Raw genomic sequence first — 16,696 nt, 5'->3', positions numbered from 1 at the left:
GTTGATGTGTTCTCAGTTTATTATCAGGAATTATACAACTCTGGTCAACCCACTTCAGAACATTCAACGTACTGCTGCTCGACTCATTTTAAAACAACGCAAATACAATCCAATAATCAGCTCAGATTTGATTACATTGGCTGATGGTTAAACAACGCAAAGAATTCAAGATCATCACGCTCACCTACAAAGCCATCCATAAACAATCGCCGCAATATCTTTAATCGCTTGTCTCCTTCCAGAACACTCGCAATTCATCCATATCCTCGGCATGAGTATTCCAACCAAGAACACACAGACATACATTTGCATACATAACATACTGTATGAAATGACGTCGACCTAGTTCGAACCTTGTCATCGTAGCGCTTTAGAGAAAAGTTATTTTGGTTAGGCACTATACAAAAGACAATTATTATTATTGTTATTATTATAGTCCTATAAGTTTACCCCATTCTCGATGCCTACTGTATCTAGATAATCTGAGCTCAGAGTCCTGTTGTTGGATTGCCTTGCTTCAACGCTATTTTTATACTTGGCAGGTTGCAACTATCCATATTATGGCCCAAGCTGCACTATGAGGTGTCACTGCAATTCGAACTCATGGGATCCGTATCATGGATGCTCGGACAGTGGCAACTGTAACATTGAATTTTATGGAAGTGGATGTTTACGTAAGTATAGTAAATACTATAGTCAGTATAACCGTGTTGAGCCGTCATCAACAGTATGTACGATAAAAACCAGCAAATTGGAATATAATTAAAACAATGGCTTTCGCAAATTGATCGAGTATCTGCTGACGTATATATATATTTTTAAATGCGACAATTGATAAAAAAAAAAAGTATAAAACCTTTAATTAATTTATCTGTATGAAAATAAATTGAAACTAAACTAAAAAATATTCCAGTAGTGATGCATAAGACAGAATATTACTCCTATATTACTATTTATACTCGTACTACTACATACCTGATTACGTAAACCTACTTAATTATCTCATCTGCATCCGACGAGAGCACATTCTCTGTATTCTCCCGCTAATCCCCACAGTCGCACTAGATAGCTGGAGTCTGGTGAATTAAGTACTTTTAATACATGCTATCACTGTCTAGTTCGTATGTAGAGATTACGATGACAACAATTTGATCGAAAATTCTGAATAATACAATAATTTCTTAATTGCAGTACTAAAATCGAATTTCGACTGTTCGTTATTTGACCAGAGACTAAACCAATATGGATATTTTTTCGGTGTGGGATGTGAGAAGAAATGCCACTGCAAACCCGATAAGCAATGTTCACGAACTACTGGTTCATGTGCAGGTCCTTGTGCAGATGGATGGGGTGGGGCTGATTGTCAAATAGGTAAGTAGTCATTTCAGCAACTCCACAGACTTGTACTACAAGTCTGTGGAGTTGCTGAAATGACTACTTACCTATTTGACTTACCTATTTGACTACTTACCTATGTATGTTATAACATTAAAGGTATAGATATAGGGCAAGTTAAAGATGTATTGTCCCCCTAGAACCTGAAATTCAATACTTCGCACTATATTCTGGTGAAGTTTCTTGTGAATTCAATCAATCATAATACTTTTTGTGGTCACAATAATGATAACCATAACAACGTGTACTGTACTACAGAAGTATCTATTTATAATATTATGATCCACTAAATAATTACAGATAAAATAATACGAGTGTAAACCCAAATAAAGAGACAGAAAAAATATTTTATGAATTCGACTTTTGATCATTTTCAAGCACAACATCGTGACAATGCTCAAATAGATCGAAACATCGAATTTAAAAATGTGTTCCGTCTTTATTCTTTCAGCACTTCCAGCGTTATACGATGCCCCGACATATTCTAATGTCACGCTATCTAGTAGTATGTCCCCGTTATTGTTCGATTTTACGGTGTACTGGTCACCGTGGATGTTTGGTCATGATTACGGAAATCTAGGCGAGCAACCCCGCTACGGATTAAAAATCACTCGAGTTGGAACTGGGCAGTCAGTCATATTCGACACTGAAACTGACAATCAACTTACAATTGAATCAATAGCCATGTCAAGCCTGTATCAACTGAATGTTTTAGTCTATCGTACGGTGGGAAATAGCGCAGTACCCGGTGTTCTATCCCCATCTACTTACACAGAGGTTATATGCCCAGGTATTACACTTTGTGAATTTTTTGTACATAATAAACACAGATATTGAGATGACAGGGAAAAGTGAGATTACACCATTACTCTTCCCTGGTTATCCAGATAATTTTTTTTGTTCATGTTTAACCTTTCAACCATATTGTTGCATTTTTAAATTGAGAGCTTGATGTTAATGTTACGGTTATGATTGAGTATTATTGAGACTATGATTTTCTTGACCTAACACGCCTTTTTGGTTATTGTATTGCACAGCACAATGTAGCTAACGAATGACTACTACTGTGCCCTCGTCTGGCCGGGTTGGATTACGACTTCCCACTATGCAATCTCTAACAACAGGATGCTGAACTCCCTTAGGTCAAAGGTTTTATGTGTAGTTGGCAATACGATCAGTTCCATGCCTCCTAAACATTTGACTGATTTTCGATTGGCCAAATGGCCAGAAACCAGAGAATAGTGTACATAGTTTGTCCCAGCCAATCATAAGATAAATAAAATGTTACAAGGGCCAATGCGAGCTGCTCGTCATCGTCCTGTTGTTAGATTGCCTCCACCTAGAGGACGCAACGCAATGCGATGGATCATCCGAACTGTCTCTCATGTGCGTGCGTGATACTCACTTGCGTTGTGAACCAAACTTTATTTGACAACTGACACAAGCTTTTATTTCATATTTTTTAGAGCTTAAAACTGTTTCAGGTCTAACAGTTGGTGAATATTTGAACAAATTGGAAATAAAATGGGACCATCTTGCCTATTATAACATTCGCAGATGTACCGTACAGTATCAAGTCACATATACCTTAGTAAAACTAGTAAGCTCTGAAACTGCAGATAGTACGACTATCACTACTTATGGAAACTCGTTGAAGGTAACGGATGTGGTACCAAAGAGAAAATATGAGATATACTTGCGAGCCATGTTGAACGGTAATTTTGGTCCACAAGTTCAGAAAACAGTTCAAACAGTAAAGCGTAAGTATAGAACAGCACTTCATTTGGAGTACAATATTGATTACATATAGCTAAACATGGGCCAGCAGCAAGGCTAGCCTTGCTAGCAGTATAGTTTCTCATTCTCATATTTTTAGATTATTACACCACACCAACCAGGAAAAAACGTACATCATTGAAAGCGAAATTTTATGGAAAATATTAAAAGCGGGATGTCTTTCCTCTTGTGGATTTGTTGTTCTCCATAGAGTACAATTAAATTTGCTTTTATCTAACTACCAAACTAAATACTACATATAATATACTGTAGCACACGTCTATATTCCGATACTATTTTAATGTTCCTGTATAACTACTTCTTTACTTATCATTTTTTCAGCTTCACCAGTTTCTGAAGTAGCTTATGTATACATGCTTACGCCGTTGTTTTTAGTTGTGGTAATGATGACGATATCGTATAGGCCCACTACATAACGTTATATCAGACCGAATTTATAAGTAGGCATCTATATTCAACAACAACAACAGGAACTCTGAAAATAAGTTTGAGAATAATTATAGTAAATATTTAAAATTTCATTATTGACTGATAAGATTTTACGCCCATATACGCACAATTTTACTTACGTATTTGTATTTAAATACGTAAGTGAAATTGTAATTGGTATATCATTTTTTTAAATATAGTGAAAAATGTGGTCAGGTGTTATTTTAATCACAATAAAGACACCGACTTGCATATTGTAAAAGGGCATTATTCATGCGGTATTTACAAATGAGAGGAGCAGAATAGAATATGGTTCAGCGGGATTTAGGGGGGAATTACTTCGGTGGAGGCGTTCTCTGGGTGTAATGTCGCGTGCAACGCGACTCTACAGCTCACTATGTCGGTCGGTCGGTCGGTTTGGCCGCGACTGCAGCCATGTATATGGCCTTGTTAAACAATAAATGGGTCATACATTATTCTGATTCACTCATACAGTAGCTCCTCCCAGCCTCACACATATTTTGAGGGGGATGGGTCCCTCTTATTTTCAATGCAAATCACCATAATGTTTTATACAGTACGTATTTGCTGTAATATTGATTACGAGTGCAATTTTTAGTAGTTTTCCCAAACTTTTCAAAACAAATATTATTAGGTAAATTTATCAAGGCCAGTGTTGTAATAACCTTGATTATACAAAACATTTTTTTAAAAGTCTCCTATTGTACAGGAACCATTAATCCTATAGAGATTATCTTAGCACATAACTTTGTAGGCTTGACAAGGAGCTAATTTCAATCCTCTGAAAAACATTATACATTAAATGAGTGAATTTTCCAGGTATATATTCCTCCTCTTCAACCCTTCTGTAGGTAGTCCGGTACAGAGATTTTAGTGACCAAAAGAGTGCTGGGCTACTAAAAAAGTCCCAACCACGGTGAGGTTTGAGGTAGTAATGTCTATTCCACCTAGTCCATCAATCCCAAAACACAGTAGCTTACTAGTAATTCCAAAGTAACTGAAGTTATTTGTTCGTAGGCCTATCAGTCGTTTAACTTTCTGATAATGTGGACTCGTACAAAATAATTTATAATTATTTAGTCTCCTATCAATTAAATTTTTTGACATGACTATAATGTGTAAACCGATTAAAACAACCTACAATTACTGATGGAGCCAGGATTCCACCGATGAGCTCTTGGCAGCCATCTCACTCCCTGCAGAAATTTGCTCGATCTTCCCCCACCCACACCTTTTGAAACAGATCTATGTCGATGGTAATACTGAGTGTCATGGTCGGTGCAAGTGTTTTTAAAGTCATGTAGTAATTTGTGCAGATTTTGCTTATTCATGGTGTAGAGTATTGCCAGCTACCAAAAAAATATACTGTAACATTAAATTGTTTGAATGTAATTAAAATTGTTATATCTAGAATGGTTTGAGCAATTAGCTTAGCATAATGTAACACTGCATGGAAAACATGTTATATTGTAGCATAAAACATTTTGATTATGGTAAAATAAGGATGAAGCTTTTACAAAATAAATTTACTAAACTAAACAGTATTCATGAGTTTCGCCACTTATTCTTAGCGAAAACATAAGAGGGTAGCACGTTTGGAAATGATATAGGCCTATGGCATTGGTTTGCCATTTTCTATACCGAGCACGGCCTTTAGATTTTTGAGACTACATTTGCGACTGCATTTGCCTTTTAAGTAAATCGTTGTGAGAGAGTTGGATTACAGTTAGTTTTTAATTTAAGATACAAACAGCATAATAATGAATAGGAATGATTTCCCTTTTTACATAAATACTGTAGTGATGACGTTAATCACCAATACTAAAGGTCAACACAGTAAATATCATATTAATACATATTTTTCATTTTGAAGGTTCGCCCAATAGTTTCAGATCTATTATTTTCAAATAACTCCTATAATATTGAGTTAAAATTATATGTTTCTATTAAACATGAGAAAGTAGTACATTATTTTCATGTCTCTAGGATGTACGGTTTACGAGTTCTGAGTCAAAGGTCAAATTTTAAATGGCCTCAAATTGTAAAAGTTGCGAATTTTTTATACGAGTTGCCATACCAAATTTCAAGCTTCTAACCTAATTTGAAGTATCGACCCTTTTTTTTTTAGAGCTAATGAACCTCACTATATCGGTTATTTGTTTTGCTGCGGAAACACGACCTACGGTCTGTTGCCTTATTACTATTATTCTGTACAAAATAGCATCTTAGGTTTGATTATTTTTAATTATGCGTGTCACTGCTTCTTCGCAGTTATTAATATATTTGTTGAACCTGGTATATGAAAACAACATTTTACAGGTCAGTCATTTTTATTGGTGGGTCGATTGTTTGTCTCGTATTGCTATTTTGTAATCAAACTTGTTTTCTCTTCACTGTAATTCTTCTCTGGCCACTCTTGCTGTTTTGCCTCGGCAAATATAATAAAAAACACCATTCCTAATATCTGCATTCCACCAATCATTAAGAATAACGCAACCCACTGTTCTAGAGTATTCTGAAATATAACATAACGCTAAAAATTAATTAAAGTTCAAGAGAAAGTACTTGGCAGAAGTAGAATAATAGTAGGTCTACAAACATATAACTTTCATTACCTGTTCTTTGATTAAAAAGCCAGTAATAATTGGAATGATGAATCCAGTGGAGCTGGCAACCATTTGTGTAGCTCCTGCTACTATTCCAACATATTCAACTGTTATATCCATTGGGTTTGGCATTACCGAAGCATTATTAAAACCGAACATAGCCAAAATAATAATATAGAGAATCTCCAGTCCCAATACACGGTAACAGGTGAACGCAAGTGCAATAAAACTGGCGCCGGATACGCCAAAACCTGAAGAAAATTGAAAATGTGGTACCGTATTTATTCGAATAAACGCCCGGGGAATTTATTGTTCAGGAGGGTTATTAATTTATTCGAGGGAGGCGTTTATTTTTTTGGGTGTAATATGGTAACATGTATAATCACATGTATAATCAAATAAATAATATGAAAATACAACCCAATTAATATCAAGAAGTGATAAAGTGCAGTATCAAAATCCTTGGTAAATTGTTGATCATGTCAATCAATGAATTCTACTACAAAAATAAATGTTTGTACATACTGTAGTATGTATGTTGTAGATCGTTTATTCGAGGAGATAAATAATAAACGCCCGGGGTGTTTATTCGTGGCGTTTATTCTAAATGATGTTCTATGGGGGCGTTTTTCGTAGGAGAGCGGGGCATGGGTGGCATTTATTCAAATAAATAGGTAGGCCTATTTCTAGTTTATATTTTAGTTAAATTGTAGACGAAAAATGGTCTCAAACAATGTTTTAAAAAGTAACTAAAAAGATTACCTATTAGAACAAACAATTTTCTTGTTTTTAAAACACTTAAGTGTTTTTGTCGTATGATATAATCCGCAAGCGCAGCAGAACATACGCCGGTCACTGCTGCCGTCAAACCTGGAATTGACGTTAACAAACCAATCTAAATGATAAATGATGAGAAGAAATTAAGTGAGCAGAAATAGATGGTATAGTTATTCTATTATTAAAAGCCACTTTTAGGAGTAAGACAAATATTTTAGCAGTTTTTTCGGGCTGTTTTAATATAACTGATTATAAATAAATGAACAAACTGACCAACCAACCAACCAACCAAGAACCAACTAATGAACCAACCAACCAACCAACGATGCTAACCAACCAACAATGCTAACCAACGAACCAACCACCAAATGAACGAACGACGAACCAACAACACACACACACACACATACAAGCAAACAAATGAACTAAACACCTTATATTTTGTCTTACCTTTCTTGTATGAACTCCCAGTATGGTGGAAAGAAACGTAGGCATTTCAATTACAAGAAAGTTGAAACCTAAAACTGAAGCGAATTTTCCAATTGCAATGGCCCAAACCGGCTTTGATATTAATATATCGTACAGTGGAATTGATCCTTGTTTCTGAAAATAGAACCAATATGAACATTTGTTAGTATAGGTCTACATCTTGTCTTTATGATAATACTGTGATATGTAATAATAATGCTGATAACAACTAATTAAAACATCTCATAATTCTGAAATGGGTTAGGGTTATTTGCTGTTAGAGGAAAGGAATATTTACCTTATCTTTACTCGGCATATTAGTTTTAAATGTAATGTCATCTTTCTCTGGTGACTCAGTTACCCAGATTATCCAAATAATTGCTAGTATAGGACCAAGCATACCTTTAGATTAAAAACAACACGTAATAAATGAGAACAAAGACGAAGCTATTATTTCAAACCGTTTGCAGAATAATGAGATGATAACAATTGAATACTTTTTTATGTTTTTCCATCTGTTAACGCTTCGATTTTGTCTGGAAATTCTGAGCTCAGGATTATACGTATGAAACCCCATGTGTGCCAAATTATTAATTTTTTTACAAATATTAAGCTCTGTGTAGCCTACACTATCAAACTAGTTTGACAAAAAAGTGTTATGTTCTCAAATCGTGTAGTAGTGATATGCCGTCACATTTTTTTCACATAAAGTTTGATAGTGTAGACAGAGTTTAGTTGGAATACTATAACCAGTATAATATGTACAGATGACACAGATGGAGAAGAAAATGAAAAAGAGGATGATATACTATATAAATAAAAAGACATTGGCCATCCTCCTATCTTGTAAGAAGAGCAGATCAACCCAGACATATAATTTGCAACTACGCCCCCAATCGGCATGCCTTTGAATAAAAATGAACAAGAATAAAATGATTAATAGAACTAATATTAATATATATTAACTTAAAAACAACATTAAAACATTATTATATATTGTATCAAAAGACATTTCAAACTGCTACTTTTGGCATGTTAGAACATGGAGGAAAAGACTAACTATGTATGACTGATGATTATTCTTATACTTAGATACCGGTAACACATGCTTGTGAAAGATATTAATTCATTAATATTAAGCAAATTAATGAAGTTACATACCGGCAAAAAATATTGATACCATTACACTTCGGTCATCAACACTAGACCATTTACCCAATAACGTGTAGACTGCAGGAATAACCATTCCCTATTTTCAAAAACATAGTAACTATTATTGTTTTCCACTGCCTATATTATTTTTACATACTTTGATAATACATAATTACGCACGAAGCAAGTTTTAATAATCCAGTAACTATGCATCTTCCTTTAATAAACTACGTTGCGTGACAATTTGAAATCATCCAGTAAGTATGCATCTTCCTTTAATAAACTACGTTGCGTGACAATTTGAAATCATGATTGGTTTGTAGACGCATGTGCAGTCGTTTCGTGGAAAGTGTCCCCAAGCAATACGTCATGATCGCTTCATACACACTCAATTATTACACACTCAATTCATTTCATTCTACATTTTCTGTCTTTACACGTTGGAATGAATGAAATTTATTTTTGTTACAGCAGTTTTACTATACGACGCGATATAAACGTAAATAGTGGTTAGTAATATTTTGATTTAACGTAAAACACAGTGAAAACACGACGTAAAACCTATGGAAGTTATGCCACTCATGCAATGCAATTTTAACAACTTTCACAAACCTGTACAATTCCGTCCAAAATCCGTAGCGTTATAAGGAGACCAACATGTATCCCGGCTGTCCATGGGGATAAAGCTGCTATCACACTTGTCGAAATTATCACAAACGTTACTACATTTTTCCCTCCTATTTTAGCAGCTAAAACTCCTCCTGGTATTTGGGCGGCCACAAATCCATAATAAAAAGCTCCGAGTAACGTTTGTTGTGACATTTCATCCCAATCATAAGCGGGTATCTGTAATTGTAGAACACCATTGTATCAACTACTAACCGAAGTAACCCTAACGTTATAAAAAAAAAATAAATCACTAACGCAAATCAATCACTAACGCCATGAGGCGATGGCATTCATGTAATTGCAGTTAAGAAATTCCTTTGTTTCATGTTTGTTTGTGTGTCTTTCCACCGTCAATTCTCCGAAATTTTGAAATGGAGACCATTAATGATTAAAAACTTAAGGAAAGTAAAAGAGAACATAACAAACACACGGTTACGTCAGTGGTTAAATTGATATTACTTTGATACATTAAATACAACACTTACTTTATTATTACGTTGATTTCTACTTGAAACAAAGTTGGATTGATTGTAAGACTGAGGTGTAGATGTAGAATAATTTCTTTGAACCATTTCTACGATAGCGATGTTTATATTCCATCTTGTACAACAGGATAAAATATTTACAAAACAACATGCCACTGCTACAAAATACTGTTTCATTGTTCTTAAAGTAAGGTCAGCAATACTGTATCTATTCGCTTATATACTTCACTAAAGCAAAGCAAAATGGAAGTTGAGTTAGGTAAAAATGAAATAGACTGGGACATTTAGTACTGTAAAGTTCACAATATGAAACATTTACCTAAAGTGGCCCAATTTAATTTTAAATTATTACATCGTATGTTAGCTTGTAGAAAAAACTTAAAGGAGTGGAATCTTAATAAAAGTGATTGTTGCGAAAAGTGTTGTATAGAAATAGAAAGTGAAAAACATATGTTGTACACCTGTAATAGCATTCAATCAGATTTGAGTAAGTTCCGTAAACTGATTGTTAAATGTATTCCGACTAATGAAACACTACGACCAGGTTTCCCCGAATGGTCAGACATGCCATAGGAACTCAGCACACGCTTTAACTTGTTGAACTGATTTCTTTATTTACATTTAGTATTCACAAATCTTGTATTATATAAAACAAGTAAACGTAAAGTTTGGATTATAACTTGGAATTTATTTAAGATAAAAAATTTAATAAAAAAAAAAAATAAGCATTAAACATAAATTAAATTAAGAAATACACATAAGAATAAAGATAAACGTACCATATATATTTTCTTGAGTTTGGATCAATTGTTAGTTTACCACCATTATTATATTATTGTTTTCTAGGAGGCGCCCGAGTCCGGGATGAGCGAGACACAACTGGTGCTATCCAGGACTTAAAGGTCAGGTGCAGACAAACAATTTCTATTGATCATACATTCCAATATATTCCGATCTATAGTTTCCCCTATGTTTCATAATTGTTTGGATTTTGTTTGTGTTACACGAGCTTGTTGAAAAAAAAGCAATTTCTTATCAGTGGGGGGATAGTTCAAATTACACAGTAAAATCTATAACCTTGTGTACACACATTTTGTAAATAGAGAGGCATTTTAAAAAGCTATGAAAAATAAACGGTGTGGTACAAAATGTTATCAGATGACTAAATATAGGTAATATAACTTGAACTTCACATTTAACTACCTAACTACTGAAAAAAAGTCTTCCTGGTTTTTATGGCAAAATTTTGCCAAATGTTGTATTCTACCATTTTAAGGGAAATTCATGTTTTTTTGTCATGATATATGTTGCACATATTTGATTTATGTACAATTAACCAGATATTATATTTAAAATTCATGCCTGTACCTGAGCTTTAAACTAGAACTATAAAAATAAACCTGGCTAGCGACGAGGGCGTATCCAAATACTTCGGTTTGGATTTAGCTTTGCAATGTATATTAGTTTGTTCAAAATGTCTTTAATGTAAAACTATACAATTTTATCAAAGTATTCAAACAAACACAATCTTATAATGCAATATATCATTATTATACCGAATCTTAATTTTTAATACTGAATGTCAATCTTTATATCGTTTTAGCTCTGTAATATAAATTTTCTCTGTATATTTATTTGTTTTATCATATTTAGATTTCAACACAATATCAAAATATTGTCTATAATCTTTCAACCTCAGACTGTGTAATATCACTTAAATATCCATAGATAGATAGACAGACAGACAGACAGATAGATAGATCCATTTCGTTGACAGCGTACGTGGGCGGAGGTGCTGCATTTAACCAACTAAATGGATCGGAAAAAATACCGTAATAAAATAACCTGAACAAACGCCATGGTGCTATTGTTTATACAAGAACAGAAAATTGAAACTAAATAATCTTTTCCTGGCACGAATATCAATCTGTCATATAAAACAGCGTTTTGCCAATGGTTTTGAAACGGTTTTTCAATTTTTGTTCGAATTTTTAAAAAATGGAACTGCTTGGTATTATTGTATATTTAAATTGTAATTTGTAGAAATATTTTTAAATATCTTAATAATAATACCCCCTAATTATTGAGTGCCACTCACGTTCAAGTTATTATTACAACATTACGGAGTAAAAAAAAATAGTAAGCCTAATGCAATCAGATTTTGTTTATAAATAAATTTCCCTAAAATACACAAGACAATTTTATATGCAATAATCAACGATTATAAAAATAATAATAGAAATATAACGAGGCGCCGATTGATAGCGGGACTCCTCTCAAAACTGTAAGCATAAGCATACCGTCAATGACAGTTTGCGTTTTCAGTTTCTGAGTACTGTAGGCCTACAATTTCCATACTAGAACTCAGTTGTATGTAGACTCATGCCTATCTATTCCATTTTTGGTAGAGGAAGTTAAAATAGATCATTTCGAAAGTAACAGTAAAAATCACAAAGTATATACTTACGTCGTACAAGTTTTAGAACGTTCATTTGGTGCTTTATGTGAAACTGAACTAACTCTATTATAGAACGTTCATTTGGTGCTTTATGTGAAACTGAACTAACTCTATTATAGAACGTTCATTTGGTGCTTTGTGTGAAACTGAACTAACTCTATTATAGAACGTTGATTTGGTGCTTTGTGTGAAACTGAACTAACTCTATTATCCATAAAATCTCTATGGTTTGTCTAAACTAGTTACGGGTGAGTTATTTTCAAAAATTGTATAATTCTTTGAAAAATAGTACAATGAATAAAACAGACAATTGGAAGGAACGCCGATTTGGGAAAGGTCAAGATAGGATGGCATAATATGACGTTTATATAGTTTAACGTATGTGCATGTTGCGTTTGCGCGGATAACCCGAACTCGTCAAAGTGACGAGTTCAAATCTAGTATTTTATTAAATTGAATTACAGTATTGGAAATTTTTACAGTAACAAAATTAAGAATCGCTGCAGCGCTTGCGTCAGGAGTACATTTTTCGCTGTCTTGATTTTGTTACTCAGTTTTCGTTTTTCACGCTGCTGCTCTAGCCCGCTACGTCACAAGAGATGACGCAATCAGATATAAAGCTGCAGCAAGTTTAGTACTGAGAGAGTAACATAAATGCGAAAATGGATCATACTCCACTATGGTCCAGCTGTTGCATCCAAAAAATGTCTGGGAAAAGAGTCTATGAGTGCTCACGGTTGAACGATTTTGGATTCTTGCCCTTTGATTGGTGGACGCCAATCAACAGATTGTGGAAGAATTTCCACTTGTGCCAACTTGAAGTAGTCACGTTGTCTCTAGAGGGTATTCAGTTGCATGCATAAAGTTCACCTGTACAAGATCAAGGTCATCAGCCAATTGAAGTTGAACAAAATAAGGAAATACCGCTTTCAGACTTTGTTGTAGTTAATAGAATAAAAAGGAAATCAACTGTAACACAGTCACTTGTTTCAAATGCACGATCATCTGTAATGGATATAAATAACTAAGAGAAAAGAAACGTTTAATTATAACTCAAAAACCATTGTCTGACAGACAATTTAAGTATTTTTTGCTTTAAATTACATTTTTTCAGGTAAAATAACTATTATGTGACAATAAAATGACACATTCAAAAACAAATTTGAAATAAAAATATTTTTCAGAGGGACAATATATCTTTAAAACTGTTACGTCAATAAGCGAGCAGCGTTTTTTGTAAGAAATATTTCTTGTTTAACATGTTATTGTACAGTTTGTCTGAATAGTTGTCTTGGTTTTAGTCTTGTGAATGTGGTGAACTGTCAGTGGGTACTTTGATTTCGTGTTTTTGGCTGTATTTTTGCTGACTTTGCTATGTGCAGATCTAGGCCTAAACTGGCAGCTATGATAGGAATTCCTTGCTCGTGTTGGCGGCAAGTAACCTCGCGACGACCTGTGACCTACTCAATGGAATGCTTGCTATTGTGCCCGGTCAGTCTAATTACCGAAACAACCGAAAATAACCGAAAACAACACTAAACAACCAAAAACAACCGAAAACAACCGAAAATCTAAATACCTAATTTTGTTTTAATGTCACCATCTATACTGATGGGTGTTTCTAGAGCTAAGACCATGACAGAGAGAAGACCGCGTGTGCAACAAAAAGCCAAGGAAGACCCTACGAAATGGTAGTGTGCACAAAATACAACTAAGAATCAATCAATGATAACACCGCATTTACCAACACATGTACTCCTCACATTAATTGTGAATACGTTAATCATTTAATTATAGATTTTCAAAGATAATAATACAAAAATGATATTATAAGAATATTGATAATATTAGGGACTATAAAAACAAGCTTACGATAAAGGATTCACAATAAAATCTATTCAGTAAAATTACCGTAGTCGAGTTATAAAATAACGTTTTTTATCCTTAATCACTTCAGTATTAACTTAACTAGGCCTAAGTGACGAAAACGGACAAAAACGCAATGTTAGGTAAAATCATGCTTTGTTTTTGAAAATCTAAAGACTAAAAACGAAATGTGTTTATAGATTTTGTAAGTAAATGTAGTCTTCCTTGGCTTTTGCGCGCGCGATTTTCTCTCTGCATGGTCTTAGCCTTAGAAACACCCATCAGTAGAGGGCGACATTAAAAAAAATATGGTAGGCCTATTTAGATTTTTGTATTTTGTTTTCGGTTTGTTTTCGGTTGTTTGTGGTTGTTTTCGTTTTTTTCGGTTGTTCGGTTGTTTTCGGTAATTAGACTAAACGTAGCGACCCACTACTGATACTGAAGCGGACTGTCAAGACAAATATGCCGGACCAGTTTTGGCTCTAAATTTGTGGCCAAAATCGGTCCGGGGTTTTCTTCTGTCGATTTTAATGAAATTACTAGGCCTACGATATTTTTTAAGTTGTTTATGGCTAGAACAAGTTATATGGTTGGATAAATACTATAAATAAATATATTTTATCCAAAAACATGACTTAGGTTCAGTCAGATTTCAGCCTGCCACACACCAACATGAACGGGTATGGGACGCTGATATTGCCAGCTAAATTGTATTTTAAATGTGAGGCCTTTTTTCTTTCTCGACCTAATCAATATTGGTATAATTGTTTTATAATAATTGTATTAGACTGATTTATTGATCGACTAACCATAAATCAGTAATAAATTAAATTGTTTTTAACATCATGGAGAAACGAAGATGTTAAAACAAAAGAACAAAATGGATTAAAAACAGACATAGATAGGCCTATATTGTTGTACACAAAAAGCCTAACAATTAGTACTAATTATTGATGAGTTGCTACTAAAATAATGCTAATTAAAAATCGGCTTAATTTATAATTTTAAAATAACAAATAAACCCCGTAGATTTCAATATAAAGACTAATCATTTCATTTTATGAATGATATATACATTATGACTAACTTTGCGCACCATATATTTGTAAGACCGGACCATTATTTGTCTGCCAAACACAGTCCTACTGTTCGGACCGATTTTATCCAGGCCGGACCCGTTTTGGCGGCCAAAATAGGTCCGGCCGGACAGGTTTTGGCCGCCATAAATGGTCCCCCGGACCGATTTTGGCAGCCAAAACTGGTCCGCCGAACCGATTTTGACCCGGACCGATTTTAGTTTGGCAGGACATCGTGGAGGTATTCGCCATAGATAAATAAAAGGAAAAATCGCCTTCCTCTGCCTCAAATAACATTCACCAATATAAGGTCGGTGCAAAATAAAATGGAGGAACTTCAATGCTTGACCAAGTGCAACTCGCACTATAGGAATGCTAGCATTATTGGGCTTACCGAAATTTGGCTGAGGCCTGATATACCAGATAGTGCTGTTGAATTGGAAAGTTTTCAAATGTTTCGAAATGATCGTAATCCAAGTACGTGTAGGAAAACCTGCGGAGGCGGAGTATGTCAGTACATAAACAGCAAATGATGTACAAACGTAACTATCTGTGACGAGAACATGTAGTTGTGTTGGATTGAGACCGTTTTACCTTCCCAGAGAGTTCAACCAACTACACGTCATTCTTGGATACATTCCTCCCGACGCTAAAGCAGCTGAAGCATCGAGCATTGTAGCAGAAACTGTGTGCGAAATTTCAGATGCATCTCCGGACGCCCCAAAATTTATATTAGGAGATATCAATCGCTGTGAGAAGGCACTACAGATATCCCTTCCAATATACAGTAATTGTATTGATAAGCCAATGCGGGGTGAGAACATTCTAGATCAGCTTCTGCTCGATACGGAATGCATATCGATGCTTTGTTCATCCACAAATTGATAACCCTGATCATAGTGTGATCACTTTGATGTCTACATACAAGCAAAAGATCATATCGGATAAGCCCACCACCAAGAAGAACGTTAAAGTGTGGACTATCGCTGTTACTGAACAATTACAAGATTGTTTTGAGTCTACAAACTGTGGTCAGCTCTGATTGATCCTTCAGATATTGATGCTTACTTAGATGCGGTAAACAGTTATATTTTATTTTTCGAAGAACTAGTGGTTCCATCTAAAAAAGTTACTGTTTACCCCAACCAAAAACCTTAGTTTACTCCAAATGTCAAAGCACTTCCAGGGGCGGTCGCAGGACTATTTTAAGGGTGTTGCCCAAGAGTCCAGGGCCATAATAGACAGGCAGCCCAGAGACATTTGGTTAGATGAGCTAGGTACCAATATCTGACTATTTAAGTGTGTTGGGGTCACTTGAAGTCAATGAAAATGGGAGTCTGCCGGGTACCCCCTGCTGCGTCTAGACCGGGGGGACTCCGAAAGGTGCTAAAAAATCGGCACCGGTTAGATGAGAGAGATACCACCTAATTTTACCACCATGGGATGCCCATTGGCATCCTTATACCAGTATCACAAACGACAGACTTTTTGTCTGCT

At 34.7% G+C, this 16,696-nt stretch overlaps 2 protein-coding genes across 3 annotated transcripts in view; both read right to left on the bottom strand.

Annotated features, from left to right (window-relative positions):
• Window positions 1–5,455: 5,455 nt before the first annotated feature.
• LOC144853823 (sialin-like) lies at window positions 5,456–15,687 on the bottom strand. 2 transcript variants are annotated; one of them, XM_078711669.1, is made up of 10 exons: window positions 15,594–15,687; window positions 9,800–10,027; window positions 9,258–9,491; window positions 8,655–8,742; window positions 8,303–8,398; window positions 7,792–7,895; window positions 7,476–7,628; window positions 7,011–7,143; window positions 6,258–6,499; window positions 5,456–6,157 (listed from the first exon to the last, which is right to left on the bottom strand). In XM_078711669.1, the coding sequence occupies exons 2-10, from the start codon at window positions 9,974–9,976 to the stop codon at window positions 6,005–6,007; spliced, it is 1,380 nt and encodes a 459-aa protein (XP_078567795.1). In that variant the 5' UTR covers window positions 9,977–10,027; window positions 15,594–15,687; the 3' UTR covers window positions 5,456–6,004. The 2 variants fall into 2 exon arrangements, with proteins under 2 accessions (XP_078567795.1, XP_078567796.1); XM_078711670.1 differs by lacking the exon at window positions 15,594–15,687 and adding an exon at window positions 10,579–10,645.
• The window catches only part of LOC144853835 (uncharacterized), a 74,938-nt gene continuing 65,895 nt past the window's right edge, over window positions 7,654–16,696 (bottom strand). The window contains exon 3 of the mRNA XM_078711684.1: window positions 7,654–7,665. The gene's annotated coding sequence lies outside the window, so the exon portion shown is untranslated. The remainder of the gene's footprint in view (window positions 7,666–16,696) is intronic.

This window comes from Antedon bifida, chromosome 10, assembly GCF_963402885.1.
Source record: "Antedon bifida chromosome 10, ecAntBifi1.1, whole genome shotgun sequence".
Taxonomy (NCBI): Eukaryota; Metazoa; Echinodermata; class Crinoidea; order Comatulida; family Antedonidae; genus Antedon; species Antedon bifida.
The sequence above is the reverse complement of the archived record's forward strand: the minus strand, read 5'-3'. Positions and strand labels throughout refer to the sequence as shown.

What these genes read in the sequence shown, in the direction of transcription:
- LOC144853823 (XM_078711669.1), bottom strand. Translation starts at nt 9,976, where the DNA reads ATGAAACAGTATTTTGTAGCAGTGGCATGTTGTTTTGTAAATATTTTA. An exon ending in AAAATTGTTTGTTCTAATAG is followed by an intron (nt 6,500 to 7,010) that starts GTAATCTTTTTA and finishes AATTTTCTTCAG; the next exon opens with GTTTTGGCGTATCCGGCGCC. An exon ending in GCTTTTTAATCAAAGAACAG is followed by an intron (nt 6,158 to 6,257) that starts GTAATGAAAGTT and finishes GTTATATTTCAG; the next exon opens with AATACTCTAGAACAGTGGGT.